The sequence below is a fragment of the Festucalex cinctus genome, chromosome 15 (genome assembly GCF_051991245.1).
Source record: "Festucalex cinctus isolate MCC-2025b chromosome 15, RoL_Fcin_1.0, whole genome shotgun sequence".
Classification (NCBI taxonomy): domain Eukaryota; kingdom Metazoa; phylum Chordata; class Actinopteri; order Syngnathiformes; family Syngnathidae; genus Festucalex; species Festucalex cinctus.
Genome location: NC_135425.1, coordinates 22,883,864 through 22,901,815, shown reverse-complemented (window position 1 = coordinate 22,901,815; position 17,952 = coordinate 22,883,864). Strand labels below are relative to the sequence as shown.

Here is a 17,952-nt window from a genome sequence, read left to right as displayed (position 1 = left end):
CTAGTTTAGACATCCTGAACAAAGGTGGCACATCAGTAGTCGTCTAATTGCCCTGCCTGGAAAAAATAAATCATCAGGCAGGGCAACATAAATAATGATATTTCTTGTTTTTTTTGCTACTGATGACCTTTTACAGCATGTGTAAAGAGTCCCTTGAAGTTGGATTTCATTTACTCTTTTTCCCGCTATGCAGAACTTGGGGAATCAGGCAAACTATTGTTTGTGTTCAAACAAAAACACCATCAAAGCAGTCAATAATCCAACTTCAGCTAAGTTTTCTGATTGCAACCAGGTCCAACCGACTTCTGCAAGAAGCCGCAGTGGAAGTGGAGACGATGACAGCACAAAAAAAAAAAATGTGGAAAAATGTTTTCTGAGTATGGGGGTTTTGTTGCGGAAGGGTGACTGTGTGGGAGGAAAGTCGGTGACCACGAAGTGATACAATGTAGTGAGACAAACTGAAGAAATGAGAACAAGAAAGGCTGTTGTAGCTTACCATTCTACCAGTTGCAAAACTCTTCCTTAATAGTTAATTAGAAATCGGGACATTAACATGGCAGAATAGCACAATGAATAGCCAGGAAACACACAATTCAACTGAAGAAAACAAGGAGTACTGAACACACCACATTTAAACCTTTAAACACAATTGGGTGCTTAAACGTTTAAACGCTTATCCATCACACGACACACATTGGTTCCATGGTGAACTCATGTACAGCAATACATCAATTATTAATCTCACTAATCCCGTATTTGTTGTGCTGTGTTTGTTGTTTGCGTTGTCCTTTGAGTCACACCCATGTATTTACCACAGGTCTCTGCTGAATGTTGAACGTACCGTCTGGTGCCTCACTCAGCGCTTTACCCGACATCTCCCGCTCGCCCACCAGCCACACGTAGCCTGAGCCTGTCATGTTGAGGAAGCGGGCAGCCTTGTACACTGCGGCGGCGTCTTCCTCGCTGATGGTGAGGACATTAAAAAACAAAAAAAGACATCACACAAATAATGATAATGAATGCTTCTGTAGGAGAAATACAGAGTAATGGACACAAAGTGCATTTCCATTACCCTTAGTTTTGTGCAAAAGGCATGTTTCTTAAAAGCAAGCCCGTAATGGAAACACTGGATTTGCGGGAAACCCCCCCCCCCCAAAAAAAACCTCAAATATTGCAAACAGTTTTGCCACTCTCATGAGGTGGTTTTTGAGACGTGTCGAAATAGAAGTATTTCGCAAAAGTGTAATGGAAACACAAATGTTACTTATTCTAACATGTTGCTATAATTAAAACAATATTTAAACTTTTATTTAGATGTACAGTACCAAACCTCTATTAAACTCTTTAAAAAATTATCATCTATTTATTTGTTATTTTTAGAATGATATTTCTTGGATTGTTTAATGTGGGACCAGAAAACGTTCTTCACTGAAACTGATCACATTTACAAACTTGATGAAGCAATTTCTGGAGAAATTGTATGTGAATGTTGAAATGTTAAAAGAAACAATTAATATGTGAAATCATATTAAATGAGGAGGAATGTTTTTGAATGATATGAAGCATTCCCACACAATTTTATTGTGATTTTTATTCTTCACACTTTTCTTGCCATGTAACAACTCATACATAATATTTCTGATTTACACTGTTCAAATTTCAACTTGCTTCAAAAATTCACGCCTCCCGGGGTACATTACGTACAGCATTTGCACAATTTAACGTTAAATATCAACTTTTCCCCATTCATTTTCAATGGGATAGACATTGAACTATTTCTAAGTGTCACGTTCCACACCGACTTCCATACATATAACTTTTCATCATTACCAGGTGTTTGATACTGCTCATTGGCACGATTGGTAAAGTGCATTGTCCAGCAACCAGGAGGTTCATAATTTCATAATTTATCTCTCAATTTACTTCATAAGCATTCCACATGTATTCAAATATTAGCATTCAGCTTTCAGCATTCCCACGCAATTCCTCCAGAAATTGCACTTAGTCTAGTTTCGAATGGTACTGAAATAGATGTATTAGGGAATGTTGAAAAATAAACTTGAAGTGAATTGAATGAGCTGAACAGTTTGAATCTCAAGTAGGAACGAATTGTTAAATGGCGTATCATTGAAAATGAATGGAGATTTTTGGGGTGAAAAATGTTTAATTGTGGGAAAACTGTGAATATTTTGAATAAGAAATCATATAGCCTGGAAAGCGTGGATTTTTGGAACATGTTGAAGCTGGAATGGTTTCAATCGGTTGAGGAATGTAGAAGCAGTTGATGGATGAAAATCGGTAGAATAACAAAAAAGTCAAATAAATAAAAACCTCTCACCTGGCGGAAAGGATGATGACTCGGGCCTCCAGTTCTTTGGCCTCCAGCAGCAGGGCCGTTAAGTTAGTGTCCTGGCTGAACTGGAGGACTTTCTCTGCCTGTGATGGGGTCATAAAAAAGGTCAAGCCAGCTACTTCCCATCCCTTAGACACCATGATGCCTCTTTACCTGCTTGGTTCGAGTTTGGCCGATTATGTTTCGTAAACGGGAGGCAAAGTTTAAAAAAAAATAAAAAATAAAAAAAAAACGCGATCCAGTGGGTTACGGGCTGAATTAAAAAAAATAATAATAATTAAAAGCTTGAAGGGAAAAAAACTTTTGCATTTGGTTGTACATGCAAACTGAGGATTATCAAGGCTCCAAAAAAAGGACGTGCATGTGTTAGGTGGGGGGGAAGAAAAAGGTCAATGCAACCAGTAACTAAAAACGGGTGGAGGTGAGAGGGACGTTTTGCCTCAACAACAAAAAAATAAAATAGCTGCTGAAAAGTAAGAAGGAGGAAGTAGCATCCGGGAGGCGGGTTGCTCCCACACGACCGGTTCTCCATCAAAAAAAAAAAAAGGCTTGCAAACTCTTTTCGTGTGAGAGTGAGAGAGAGTTCAGAGGACATGCATTCCTTCTTTTGGAAATTGAAAATGAAAATGAGAGAAGCCAGGGTGCTGCTCGCTGATCTTTTTTATTTTTTTTCTTGCTGAAAACATTTTCCATTGCAAAATCATTCTTCATTGAAACGACATGGGAATTTCTCAAATTAAAAATTAAAGAAAACACGTGCTACCAAGGGGGTGGAGGGGGGGGGGGGGGGGGGGGCATTTCTGGGTCGGCTGGTGACCGGTTCGGGCTGGTTTTCTATTTGCTACGATTGGAAAGTTGGTGGGCGGCGTGCATTGACCATGCAAATATACCTTAGGTCCTCGCTTGTTGTCATAGGACAGTTGGTCGAGATTTTCATAGTTCCTTTTTTTATTCTGATGAGTAATGGTGCACAGAGAAAATATGCAGACACAGAAAAATATTATAAACAGTTGAAAATGGAGGGCAGCAAAGCATTCCAACAAATCTCCACTTGCGCTTCAAATTGGGATCTTTCATTGTGAGGCTTGCAAAGACATCAAGACTGTTGAGCAAGACTGGTCGTACAAATCAGACGTACAATAAAATATACAAAGACAAGACAAGTCGTGTAGCTGGACTTTACTAAATTGCTAATCACGTGTTTTTTAATAATTCTCAAACAACTGTTGACTATTATAGCACTCTGTACGACAGCAACACCTCCGGTCAACTTCAATCTCAAACAACAATCATTATTTATGAGAGTATGAAAATAAGTTATGAGTGGATGAATGTAGCGGTTAGCCCAAATAGCTTTAGCTATTCTGCTTGCTGCTAGTCTTGAAATATTAACGCAGCACCAAAAACAAGGTCAGCTGCACAAAGTGAAGCTCCACCTTTGACACCAAACCGTTGTATCCAATAAGTGTGTGTTATATAAACCTTTATTCAATACAAGCCAACATCACAACACTATGCCATAACACTGGTCACAGTACGGCACATTGCAGTTTTGGAAATATTTCACCAAAAAGCCCAATTACAATTCTAAATAGATTTGTAAAAAAATGATTAAACTTAGCTATATTCTAATGTTAATTGCTGCAAAACGGAAACAGATAGAAACTTACGTTTTTTCCTGATGAAAGAAGAGACTTTAATCTTTCTTTTGATAGGTTACATGTTTTTATAGCAATCGAACACAATATTCTGTGGGCCTTGCAAAATCAGTCAAACTCCAGTAAAACAGAACGGGATTGCTTCTGACAAAATGGCTGAGAGCGAATGAGTTTTAATAATCAAGTGAAAATCACAAAAACCCTAACATTTGAGCATGTGTGTGTGTATATATACTTTGTAACCCACTCTAGGTGTTGCAACATACAGTAGTTCATTTCTATAAAAATGCAAACAACAACCAAATAACAATATCTATTATTAGTATATTTAACAGCGTGAATTGGAATGTAATAAAGCAACAACCCATAATCAGATGACTCAACACTCCATCTGCAAATAAACACAAAATGAGACCAAGGTGCGCTGTTCATGTGACGTTTTGCTTTATGGACTTCCTTCAACAAAAACTCCAAACAGGCAATCTGATTTCCGCTCATATTGTGAGCGTTCTATTGCCTGCCTTGCAGCATCGAGCAACGCAAGCAAAATGCTTTCCCAGTGTGCAGCCACCTCATTAGTGTCACATTGTGAGATGCGTTACCGCCTCTGTGCAGTTTACCCACGGTGTGAAGTGCGAGCACAGCAAAAACATCCTTGGCCTGGAAACCACTTGGGCCAAGAAGGGTCTGAGATGCCTTTTAAGCACTACTTAGGTTAATTGGGAAAAAAAAGAATGGGGTAGAGGTTCATAGAGTTGGCGCAGTAGCTGCAGACACGCCTATCGGATTTTGTTGCAACACAACCGTTTTGCTTATCAAAGGGCATATCCGACACCCCTGTTGCAAATATAAATTGGCCTAAAAGGACACTCCTCTAAGTACATTTAATAGGTAAATTTCACAATTGGGATTTTCTACTTCCCTGCAGGTCGTCAGTGCTGCAGCTGATGAATGGCATTTTGGGACCGTCTCTTAAAATAACTTAAATGAACAAACATATCTGCAGGCGGAACCGCAGGTTGACTCACAGCTTTCGTTTTAGCCTCTAATAGGATTTAAAGAACAAAACAAAAACAAAAGAAAATGCAAATTGAACCGTATTTGAAGTGGCATATTTATTGATGAATGTTCCATAACAAAGCTGCAGCATCATAATCCTGCTTTAAGAACTGCTTAAAAGAATTACCTAATATAGTTACAGGGGCTTTTGGTGGACACTCCAGTTTCCTCTTCCATTCCAAAAATAGATTTTTCAATGAAATGAAGACTTTGAAATGACCACAATTTTGAATGTGACAGTGAATTCTTGTTTGTCTGTGGGTGCCCCGTGGCTGGCAGGCGACATTTGGGTAAGTGATGTAGAAGACATGCTTGCTCTTTATAACTGCTTCAAACATCAAATCGTACGTAAGTAGGAATGAAACACAAATGTTGATTTGTTGTGATTGTATTGTTATGTTTTATGTTGTGTTTGTTTTGTTGTGTTTATGTAAAACGCTTTGTGACAGGCTGCTCAGGCTATATAAATAAAGATGACTTGATTTCACTGGAAATGTTTCAAGCCTCATTCCACAATCGTGCTGACAAAACATCGCCCCCTATGTTGCAATACTGCTTTGGTAGACAGCCGTGATGTTTGCGCATTGAATTTCATATCTGCAGAAAATCACAGGTGGAGGTTTGAAGAATAAAAAAAGCACTTTTAAGTTTTAACATCTTTAGAAAATGGTCGTGAAATGAGCAAAATAATTGCTCTGTAATTGCACTTTGCATGCACGGACCTCCAGCATGGACACAAGCAGTCCTTGTGGCACGCACGTCTCTCTCTGCCCTGAATTTAAAGGGAATGAGCTGCGAGCTGCTTTGATTGGCCGGGAATCAGCTGTGTTCCCTCCCACAATGGCGCATTATGGGGCAGGCGCCCTCTTCTACCGCATATGTGCTAGTCTAGCAAAATAGCCAGATAAATAAAACTCCACCCATGTGCACAGTTAGATTGTGCTGTGCGCTCGACTTGTGCTGGGCACGAAAATAGGGCCCTGAGACTCGCATCTTGCTGCTTCACTTAGTTTTCTGCACAGCTTGCATGGAATCTCATCTCACAACCCAACTGCGTTCTGAATATCTCCTCTCGCTTCAAACACGCCATTTCACAGTCATCACAGATATGCTTCTTTTGCAAGTGGTGCTTAAACGGTGACAGACGTATAGGTGCAGTTCATATGTCGGTGTATTTTTTTTTCTTTCTCTTCCTCTCATCTCAGAATCCCTAATAAAATAAAATATAATAATAACTAGAGCTGCAAGCCGCTATAAAGGGCCACGTTGGGGTACTGTTTCGCTGCTCGGGCCCTAATAATAATAAAATATTCAGTGTTTTCATTCTCAGGGGATGTTTCAATATTAACGCAGCTTAAATGATTTAGAAATGACATTTGAATCATAGTTGGGTGTTAAGGCGTTTATCTCAAAGCGCATCTCTCCACTTCGCAACAGTATTCCACATGAGAAGAAATTATGTTGTCTTTTTTTCCTTGAGAGTTTTTTTTCTTAATGTTCTATTTTTGTATCCACATTCATATTTCATGTTGCGTTACTCACTTTTGCTTTCTGGCTAAGTCAAATGTGTCCGGAACCTCTTTGCTGGTGGTGTGAGTGATCCCCCAGTGACTAAATGACCTCGCTCATGGCTCGCCACGTTGCTAAAAATAGTGTCAATTTACTGCATCAGTGAAGCTCAACTAAGTGATTAACCACAATATTCCTCTTTTAATTAGAGCATGACAAGATGAGTTGGTAGTCTAACTCAATATAATTTCACATCACATAAAACATTCAAGTGAAAAAAATAATTACTGGTTACAATATCAATGCATGCCCATAATCATCATTTTTTTTCTTGTTGCAGTGAGTTATTGTAATCTATAATTGATTGATTTAAAGTCAAATATAAAATAAGATATAAGGAAAAGCAAGTACAACTGATGAGTATCGGGTACTCATGACAGCCACCGATACCAGAGCATTAATGTAGCAGTTCCAATTTTGCATCCTTGATGATCCAATCACAAATCACACAAAAAAAAATGGTTGCAAAGTCTAAAACTAACTATTTCATCCATCAAAAAAGTTTTTTTACAGCTTCATTTTCAGATCCAGAATGAACACACACAAAAAAATGCTTCCAGGGTTCTCATCAAAATGCTTCTCATACACACGTTTCCCTCTTGCATGCTGCCAGTGAGTGCTTGCTGATTTTAAATGTCAGTAGCGGCGTTTAAAATGCAGAGTAGCCCAATCCAGTGCGATGAAACCCAAAATGTTTCAACAGCCCCGTGTTAATCACGGCTGATCCAGGTCACTTATTTCAACAGCTTTTCACAGCCATCCTGTGAATTGCCTCAAGTGCGAAGCATCATATTGGCCATGTCTTCGCCTTCTGATTTAATTAAACCTCTGAATCGGGACTCGTTTCACTCTGATACACAATTACAGCGAAGAGGCCCAGAGAGGCACAAGGAGAGTGGAAAGGAAAAAAAAAAAAAAGATACCCTTGGGTAATTTCAGCTTATTAAATGGATGAGGAAGATGCTTTTCTCCACTTCCTTTATCACCCTTTTGCATCATTGCAGGTCATGTGAGATTTGCCTCACGGAAGATCAGCATTTCAATGACCCATATGCGCAGCTCCGAGGCATCAGCGCTATGTAAAATGGCCAAAATCATCCAGTGCGCTACAATACATACAAACATCTACGAGGAAAATTATTCCGACCTCCAAAAGACCCCGTGACGTTCTGTCTATGATGGTTTGCAAAGCCTCACATCAAAGTCCACTATTTGGCTCCCAATGTTGATAGACACGGGATAATTCTGGACTATGGCAAAAAGCAACGTGAAGATGAGCAAATAAACGCACAAACTTTTGTCAAAAGTAGACCACATTAGACGCTGTTGATGTCTCTCGAATGTTAGCAGATGCTTACACAATGGTGAGAAAGAGATGTGGCCACGTAACAGAGAGGGGGAAACAGCTAACGTACAAACTCTGGGAGGTGAGAAAGAAAGGGGGGCAAGGTGGGCCCAGCGGACGGAGCAGCGTCTCACCTTGGTTTCTCTCTCCTCCAGGAGCGTCTCCAGCCTCTTCTGAGCAGCTCGGCCCTCGTGGTCATCGCTCACAATCAGGATGATGTGGTTCCAGTTGAACTCTCGCATCAGGTCGAACCACACGTGCGCTTGGTGCGAGTAAGGGGGGACGGTCCGCAGGAAGGACAGGTGGATACTCTGGGATCAAGAGATTTTTCATATACAGAGCTCACTTTTGTAGAAAAACATTGACGTGAACGATAGTATAACAAAAATTTTTAATTTAACAGTCCAGAGTTCAAATGATGCACTTCCATGTCATTTATATGTCAGAACGTGTCCAAAAAGGGTTAGCTGATGAACGACGTGAATGTCATGACGATTAGATTTTGGAAATGGAATTTAACTACACCCAATGACACATTCTGGCCTTTAGACAGGTCCAAGTAATGTTCTTCCGTACAATTCATAACATGGCCTAATACATGAAGGCACTTCTGTCCTCTGGGCTGTCTGTCAAAGTTCAGACCTCATTGTCTCAAGTCAAATATTTTTATACTCTAAAAAGGGAACATTGCACCAGAAAAAATTGGCTGAATTCTTCCTCTTGCATGACCGACATGGTGAATGTGGGCGACAGGTAGGGACCAACCACGTTTGTACCTGTTTTAGTTCAGCTTTGTTCGGAATCGTTTACAAATTTAAACACTTGCAGAGATTTACAAAAGTTATGTGTGCATATGTTGATGTTTATCTGTTTGTTATGTTGGTAAAATTAACACAATCAACGTCTTCACATATAATAAATTGTATAGTTAAAGGTAATTTGACAAAAATTTGTTAACCCAGAAGTGTGTATCAAACTGGTAAACAGAACAAGAATTTTCAGCCTGAATATGGCTACTTTGATTAATTACCACCCCACCCCCCCACCCCTCCAAAAATAAAAACATAACTGTATATACATATGTTATTGTGATTTTTATTCTCTACGCTTTTTTTCCGCGTAACAACTCCCACATAATACTTCCAATTTACGCTGTTCAAATTTCAACTAGCTTAAAAAAAAAAAAATCACACCTCCCGGTGTATATATTGTCTGATTCCACATTACTTGCAGTATTTGCACAATTTCATACCTTTAATATAAACTTTTTCCCATTCATTTTCAATGGGACAGACATTGAACTTTTTCTAAGTACTTTCCACGCCCACTTCCATACATATAAATTAGCATCATTACCAGGTGTCTGATGCTGCTCGGTGGCACAGTTGTTAAAGTGCATTGCCCAGTAACCAGGAGGTCATAATTTCATAATTTAACTCTCCATTTATTTCATAATCATTCCACATGCATTCAAATCTTAGCATTCAGCTTTCAGCATTCCCACGCAATTTCTCCAGAAATTGCACTTAGTCTAGTAATAAGAAAAAATAGTTGATTTGAGGCCAAAAAAATAAATAAAATAAAATTCAGGAGGAATCCAAAAGTTAGAGGACAAAAATAGGTTTGCTAACCATGGATCTCTATAATTTATACGGTTATAAGTTCTGAACTGGCCCTTGGAATTTTATTTATGTGTTCTCTTTAAAAGTTAATTGATTGTGGTTGGTGCTTCATAAAAACATCATTCAGGTCAAAGACATTATTGATGGAGTTCTTTCAATTTCATGCTGTGAACATACTCAATCATCCGCCCTCTAATGGACAGTGATGGGGCCATTTAATCTAGGAAGCTTTTGAAGTCCTCCCTGGGGACTTCCTGACATGTCTCTCCGGCCCGTTCTGTTTCTTCCTCCCTCCCAGCCTGCATCTCATTCACATCATTTCATACAGCACGTGCGTACCTTGTCTGAGTAAATAGACATGCGAGTGGTGAGCCCCACCACAGGGATGCGGTAGAAGCCTGCAGTGTAGGAGACAGGTGTCGGAGTCAGGTGGTCGTTGGACTGGGGCGGGTGACTCACCAGGATGGCGTAGACCTGAAGGGAACACAACACTTTGCGTTGAGGGACAAAAACAAATCGCCGGTGCTATTGTGACATGGATCAACTAGCATTTTATTTTCACAATTACTTTATAAACATTGATCCAGGGAAAGGACCAAAGCTGCCAAAATAATAAATAAAGAAATAAAGAAATTAATAAATAAATACATAAAAAGATATTACAAAAATATATATAACAAAATAAAATATCACAAAAAAAACATAAATCGAAATAAATACAAAATGTGGAAATAAATGCAAAAATTAATAGATTTAAATATCAAAAAAAATAATAATAATTATTAATTTATTGCTGCAGCATGAAATGAGTCATGAATTGTTATTCAGATGAGGGGGCAGTTCTAAGTGTGTGAAGTTGTTGAGCAACTACACTTTCAAGTCACAAGTGGTGGTGGTGACAGTGGTCAAGTTGGTCGCCCATTGCTGTAGCTCTCCATACAAGCCGTTGACATTTACTTGTTCGCCAACCTGCTTGGTGAGAGAACACTCCACCTTCGAATGGCAGTTTTATTGATTGATATTTAATTCTATTTATATATTAGTATTTTTTTCATTTATTTACGCATGTATTTAATTTTTTTGAATCTCGTTTTTATTTTTGTATTTATTACTTTTATTTATTTATGTACTCTTGTTGGTTTTATTTTCATTTATTTATTATGTCATTTTTCATTCTATTTTTATATCCATGTTTTATTTATTTATTTATTTATTTATTTATTTATTTATGCCATTTTTTGTCCTCTGATAGTGGCAGAAAAAACAGCCATGCGACACAATGTATGGATTGCCATTTGAAGACACCCGTTGTATAGGAATTAGGGCCTAAAAATTAAATACGTTTGACTAGCTTGGCCTGAAATAGAACGCCTATTCGGGATTTGTCCCAAATTTCCCAATTGCCACCAACCCCCCCCCCTGCTTCATGCCCACAGTTTCTTCATGTGTCTACCCATGCTTTTCCTTGTCTTTTTTTTTTCTATTGATTCTGTAGAGATTGATCGTCTTCCTCCAAGTCCTGTAGCACCTTTGCTCCTCTTCTCTTTCACCTTCAGCAGTGACCTTCCAAAACATTGACTGATGCAGATGTGGTCAATCCACTTTAAGTGGAATGTCATTTCTGTGTGTGCAGCCAGAAGTACTGCGGCGTGATGACATGATGATTTGAACATGAAGCAGCTTGAATGTGTTCTTTGTAGCTTAGATGAACAAGAGTTAAAATACACGTGCAATATTGAATTTATTAATGCATCTATGGCATCCTTGCTAATGTTACCCACATTTTGACAGGAATGAACCCAAAAAAAAAACCTAGAACATGGAGCGCCAATGGTTTTCTGTAGGGTTTTTCATTCACTTAGCACATTGCTTCCGGTTATTTAGCGGCGCCGGACACTCGCCTCTCGCCACTTGTCACTCAAACTGCCAAGACATTCCCAAGGGCTACGATGACAGTCTCGTATGACATGAGACTTCGGTGGCAGAGCCTGTTGTTTCACGGTGGACATGCTTTCTGCTTTTATGACATTAGCGGTACCTCACTGAGACCAATGCCTCTTGAGCCCGTTAATTTAGGCCAGCTGTGGCATAAACATAACTGTGTTAAGCACTGAAAATAGAGAGCTACGATGAACTGTGGTAGCTTTTATCCTTCATGGTATATTTACATAGTTTGTATATGTAACTGGCCAGACATATGAATGACACAATAAACAAATGTACTGTGGATCAGTGGCGTGCACAGATATTTTTGGGGGCAAGTGCTCTGGGGGGGGGGGGAAAGGGCACTTTTTGCGCAAATTGAATAATAGTAAATAAATAGACCAACTAGTAACCAAACAGCCCAAGGGCCGGAGAATGAATAATACTGACAGCTGTCATTACAAGAAGGCAAAAGGGTATTTCTCACAGGCAAGTGACAATTCCAAACATCCGGCGGGCATTTCTGATATTTCCACAATGCAACTTAATTAAAATGCTTCGACCACCGAGGACATATTGGACTGCTTTTGAATGTGATTAGTGACTATTAGCCAGTGGCGGGCAGTGAGTTTTTGGAGTAGATATGCTCACATATGCGAGCGCCCACAAGGGCGCAAGCAGAAAAATTTTGGGGTATTTTTATTGTTAATGATCCAAAGTCCATTGCTTTTCAATGCATGGTTCACAGAGAGCTTCCTTTCACCGCCATTAGTCTGACGTATGTGGTGGTTATCACGTTATCTATTATTGAATTAGCATATAGCGTTTCAAGCTAGCTAATTAGGTGGCCATTCGGCTAATTTCTGCTCATTTGTTTGTGCTGTATGAGACATATGCTACTTCACAACAAAATGGTTATAGGTAAGGATTAGTGGGCAAACAACCAATACAATTTCACTGGATTCATAACAAGTTACCTGGCTGGTGGAGGAGCAGGGGAAGGAGATGCGTGCGTGTGTGTTTGTGTCTGTCCCATTGCGAACAACGGTGGCTAGAGGTCACGTGACAAAGGGAGAGAGAACGCGAGAGAGAGAACGAGAGCGACGCACACTTCCACACACGATTAATCATGTAGCTTTTCTAAGATTGTGTCAACACTGACCTGTTCTCAGTAAAGTGTTTATTTAAAAAAAAAAAAAAAAAAAAAAAAAAAACTTTCCAAAGGGCACTTTAGGCAGAGGGGCAAGGGTGTCAGCACCACTAGGGGTCTACCTGTGCACGCCTATGCTGTGGATTATCTCCTGCTTAATCTGATTTCACTGCAATGCCCAATTTGAGCGAGACGGGACGGCCTGACAGGCTCAATACTGGACTGATGCAAGAGATCTATTCGGTATAAGGCATCCTTGGATTGGGGTGAAAATTGAGTACTTGACTTGACATCCTTGGCGACAGTACACCACTAAAGTGCAGCCCAGAGATTAAATTTTAATTTGGCGATAAACTGGGACTGAAGTGACATTTTGCAGGAACCTTAGAGATGCATTTATCTTGTCAGCAGCACGCACATTTCTGTCACAAATGAAATGCATCATGGCCTCCATTTCCACACAGACTTACACACACGGCAGTTTGACCTTGCTTCCGCTGGTTAAATTAATGATACCATGTTCGTCTTTACTGTCCAACATACATATCTTAAATATGTAGAAACTAGAATAATTACTTGTATAAATTAGGGGTGTCAGGTGATTAAAATTTTTAATCGTAATTAATCGCATGACTTCAATAGTTAACTCACGAATAATCGCAACTTTTATTTCTGTTCTAAAAGTACAAGAAAATACTTTTTTTTTTTTTTAAGTTTTCATACTTGGTCATAAAAATGAAAAAAAAAAAAGTTAGACTAATAGAAATATGGCTGCATCGTTTAGTCATTGATACAGCAATTTCATAATTCATAAAATGTAGTTAAAATAAAAAAAGATGTACTGAAAAAAAACGTGTGATATTGATTTGTGTTGGTCATTTTTCTGCCACTAGATGGCATAATTGCATTTTTTTTTTTTTTAATGTTGGTGACAGCTCAGTGAATTTTTCTTTTCATAATAAGAGCAGTCTAATCTTTAACATGAAGTAATTTGTGAAATTCTGTACATTTTTGAAAATACAATTTGACCCCAGTCTCCACAAATATATGCATTATTAATAAATTTTGACTGGATGAAATAATTTTTACTTTCCAAGTAAGGAGTGGTCATTAATCATGCATTAAAAAATAATAGTGGCGTTAAAGGAACTTTAAATTAACTCAAAATTAATGCACTAATATTGACACCTCTAGTATAAATACATATCATTTGATGTTACAGCTGCCAATGTAACAGATATGTTTCACTCACATAATTTGGTATGACATTGTACAAAATACAGAATTTGTATATTTTGACATATTTTCAAGGTACTCTGGCATTTTCTTCACAACAATCATTACCCAAAAATAAATAGCAGGGTATTATTTTTCATTAAAATCCTATTTAATTCTGATGAGGCGAAGTCCATGTCCATCACGTTGTTTTTAATACAGTCCACAGACAAAATCCACTTAAATCCTGAGTCACTGACAGCACATAAAAATAAATCCAGCAAGCAGAGAGTGGAAATGCTTCAGCACATAAACCGGTAATTGATTGATGACGTGCACTGGTTGGTAATCTATCCTTAAATTGTAAATTGTTGCTCCTTTTGTCCTTAACAGCATGATGAATTTATTTCACTTACACGATAGAAAATCTTATTGAAAGTCTATATACTATCAGAGAAATAAGACCAGAAAGAAGAATTTACTTTGGATCAACCCATACAAATGAATTTCCATACCCACATAAAAACCACGCAGCTACATATCCAGAAAAACATCATCCTGTCGAATAGGTTCCAGAAAATTCGCTGTAGTGGCGGAGGAAGCGGAACGGCGTCGGGCGTGTGCGTGCAGCCGTGGATTATTGGGCGCGAGCCGCCCGTATGTTTGGGTCAAAAATGAGCGTTGCCATCCAAGGATTGCTCGCAGGCATCTACTCGTCCATCTGCCGCAGACTTTCCCTCTCAGTGACTGTGATCGCCCGCAAGCCAAACTCAGAGGATTAAAACTTTCATTGACTCTGCCCGAATTAGGCCCAGTGTGTGCGCATGGACCTTCATTAGCGTTGTTGCAAAAGCACAATTTTGACTTGGATCGCATGTTACGAGTGTGCTACAATACTGAATGCGATGGTATTATTGTCCAAGCCTCTATAGATGAGAGTCGTTGCACCATGCAGAGGCCTGGAGACAGAGTGGCAGAGTGGGTGTTTTTTTTTTTTTTTTTTTTTTAATTAATAATGATTATTACATGAAGCCTAAATGTGGGAGGACAGAGAGTGACTTCACGCCTCAACATGCCGTGAGGTGAGGTTATTAACTCATTGACTCCCAGCCATTTTCAGTGAACCAACACCTTTGGTCACAGCTGTTTTACTGGATTTTGACTGATTTTGCAAGGCCCACAGAACATTGTGTTCGATTGCTATAAAAACATGGAACCTACCAAAAGAAAGATTAGCACATCTTAAAAATATATATTTGTATCTGTTTCCATTTTCGAGCATTTAACGTTAGAATGCAGTTAAGTTTCATCAATATTCATTCACATTCATAAAAAGAGCTTATTGCAACATGATCCTGGCTGATCTCTTATACTCTGCTGCCACCTGCTGGCCGTTTTTCTTTGTAACAACTACCATTGCTTTAAGCCACCTCTTCATACCAGAAGCTGCATCAAAGCCTTCTGTATGCTTGTGCATAAAAAAACAACAAAACATAAATACGTTTTTGGGAATGAAGGACAAAGTGTTAAAAAACGTATTTACACGTTTTTGGGTTTGAATGAGTTAAAAGCAATTTTGTTTTTGACATGAGCATGTGGTTGGAGTGTTGTACAATTCTCCAAGGTGCATTGTACTTACCATGCATTACTTATGGAATGTGTTTAATGGGTTCAATTTGTGAGCACAATTGTAATGCAAAAAAAACATGTGTATTTAATATGCATTTAAAAGCAGCATACATGTTACAATATTGGATATTAAACACATTGTAACTGAGGGTGACTACAACTATCCCTATCAGTTATCATACAGTGCACGCATCGCCTGTCAGGCTGCCTATAATAGTCAAAGGCATTTCCCCCATTTTCACTCCTCACTGGATTTCATTGCACTTGACTAGATCTGCAGCTGTGTGTTCTGAAATGTATGGCAGCCCCTTCATCCGAGATATGCCGACATTTGTCTTTTGGGTTACATTTTGTATGCATGCCAAATTGGCCAAATGGTGTTTCTGTTAAAAAAAAAAAAAGTTTCTTTTTGCCTTTTTTTTCCAAGAACATCTGGGAAAAATTCCAAGCTGAATGGACTGTTTACCGGCTTACTGAGGAAAGATTTCAAAGTACAGTTGGCATTCATAAAGTATCTCTTTCACTGTAGCTACAACCTGCATTAACCCTTTGTAGCACAAAATGGTTCAAAGTGAAGTTTTGGCCATCATAACAATGTTGATTTCTATAGGCGGTTCAACCATTTGTTTACCTTGGGTCAAGGAAGTAATTGAGAATACCAAAAAGAACCAACAAAACACTGATGCGTCGAAAGAAAGTCATTTAAAAGCCAAAACCTTATGAATATTGCTGGTTGAAATCATATTCCCATAATTTTACTTTGTTAAAACTTGCATTCGTGTTGTAGTAGACTGTTGGAACTGGCATTTTTGGATGAATGGATTTTTCATTATTCACATATTTTATTGTTCAATATGTAAACCAAAATTTGAATTGTGTCAAATATTTATCTTCACTCTCAAAACTGCAGGTAAAAAAAAATAACCCAATTTTGGTCAAAACCAACAAAAAATGGACCGACCCACTACTTGGACCAATTTGACCGAACTTTGGGTCGTTTTGTTTTAATCTTTAGGTTCCACCCTATCAAAATGACTTGCGTGGCTACCACATCCGCCATGCATGTCAGAGGTTGTGGGTTCAAATCTGGCCCTTGGCTTTCCTGTGTGGAGTTCGTTCTCCTCATGCTTCCTTCCACATTTGAAACTGTGTGTGAATAGTTGCACGTGCATGATTGTGATATGCAGGTGAATATATCAGAGATGATGACACCGCCCCAGCAAATCCGAGAACCTAATTAGAATAAGTGATGCAAAAATGGCTGTCTGGATGGATGAACCTGTATGAAGTCTATATGTAGAGTTGGAGATGGTGATGTAACCATGGCAACTGAGTGGAAAAAGACGTGAATGGCTTACAGTACAGTACAGTACAATACAGGAAATGATCCCCACCTAGCTTGCTTCCAAACCCCTCCCGACACTATTCAAACCCTTTTTAGAGTTGAAAAATACAGCACATTAGCAGGTTTACATACCTGACTGGAGATGAGGTCCTCACATACGGACAGAGCCATTTGGATGGCGTTCGGTTTATGCGTGACGGAGATGGCCGTGAGTTTAAATTTGTCCCGTCCGTAGACTTGGTTGGCTTGGGTCACCGCATCTTTGAAGACCTGCTCGTACCTCTTCTGGCTGAGGACGGCTCCGATGTTGACGATTTTCGGTTCGCAGCCGGCCCGCGCGCACGAGCACCAGACGAGCGCCGCTAACAGAAAGAGCCGCATCGTTTGCACCAGCAGCACCGTCAAACACAAGCACCCAGCCCGCACGCTTCTCTCCCCGGTGCAGGCGGCTCGGCTCGAGCAGCTTCTGGACGGCAGCGCGACTCTGACGGTCGGTTTGCAAGCAGGCACGACGCGTGTGGGCGGTGTGATCGGGGAGAGATGGAGGGAGGTTGGCCACACGCAACAAAAAAAAAAAAGCAGTGAGAACACCGACAAAGCTGTGAAATTATCGGCAATGCGGAGGACTAAACACGATCATCTTAGAAGCAAGCGGTGAAGAAACATCTTGCACCTAAAAAATAATGTCCTCGTCTATAGGCGAACTGCTCTGCACTATTTCATGTGTCTTCTAGGCGGGGGATGATCACGCCAAAGTTCCCCCTTTGCAGGTCGCTCCGGGATAAGCGGCTGCTGTCCTTGGTTCTGACAGCTGTGCACGCGCCCTTTGGTGCTCCTGCGCGCTCCCGAAATGCACTACCCACTTTTTTTTTTTTTTCTTTTTTCTGTGCCCGCGTTGGCGTGAGGTGCTGCCAACTGCACAACTGCAAAAACACAGTGCATAGAACACAGTTCCTCAGCATTTATTGAACCAAGTAAGGTAAAACAGATTGGTCAAATCTATCAAAAAATAAAAGGTTAAATTAGACTAATCGAGCTAGTTATGTGTCTGATAGATGCTTTGGTTAAAGCAAAGTACCACTGA

The 17,952-nt window shown here is 39.5% G+C and overlaps 1 protein-coding gene across 9 annotated transcripts in view; it reads right to left on the bottom strand.

Annotated features, from left to right (window-relative positions):
• Positions 1 to 17,715, bottom strand: part of LOC144002872 (glutamate receptor ionotropic, NMDA 1) — a 39,840-nt gene extending 22,125 nt beyond the window's left edge. For 3 of the 9 annotated variants that reach the window (XM_077498517.1, XM_077498518.1, XM_077498513.1), the window contains exons 1-6: positions 17,001 to 17,714; positions 9,946 to 10,080; positions 8,119 to 8,295; positions 3,244 to 3,306; positions 2,339 to 2,436; positions 842 to 963 (exon numbers count right to left, since the gene is read on the bottom strand). In XM_077498517.1, the coding sequence (XP_077354643.1) occupies positions 842 to 963; positions 2,339 to 2,436; positions 3,244 to 3,306; positions 8,119 to 8,295; positions 9,946 to 10,080; positions 17,001 to 17,249 (844 nt within the window). In that variant the 5' untranslated portion in view covers positions 17,250 to 17,714. Of the gene's footprint in view, positions 1 to 841; positions 964 to 2,338; positions 2,437 to 3,243; positions 3,307 to 8,118; positions 8,296 to 9,945; positions 10,081 to 17,000 lie in introns of all 9 variants that reach the window. The other 6 variants (XM_077498512.1, XM_077498516.1, XM_077498519.1 and 3 more) reach the window with 5 other exon arrangements.
• Positions 17,716 to 17,952: the final 237 nt, after the last annotated feature.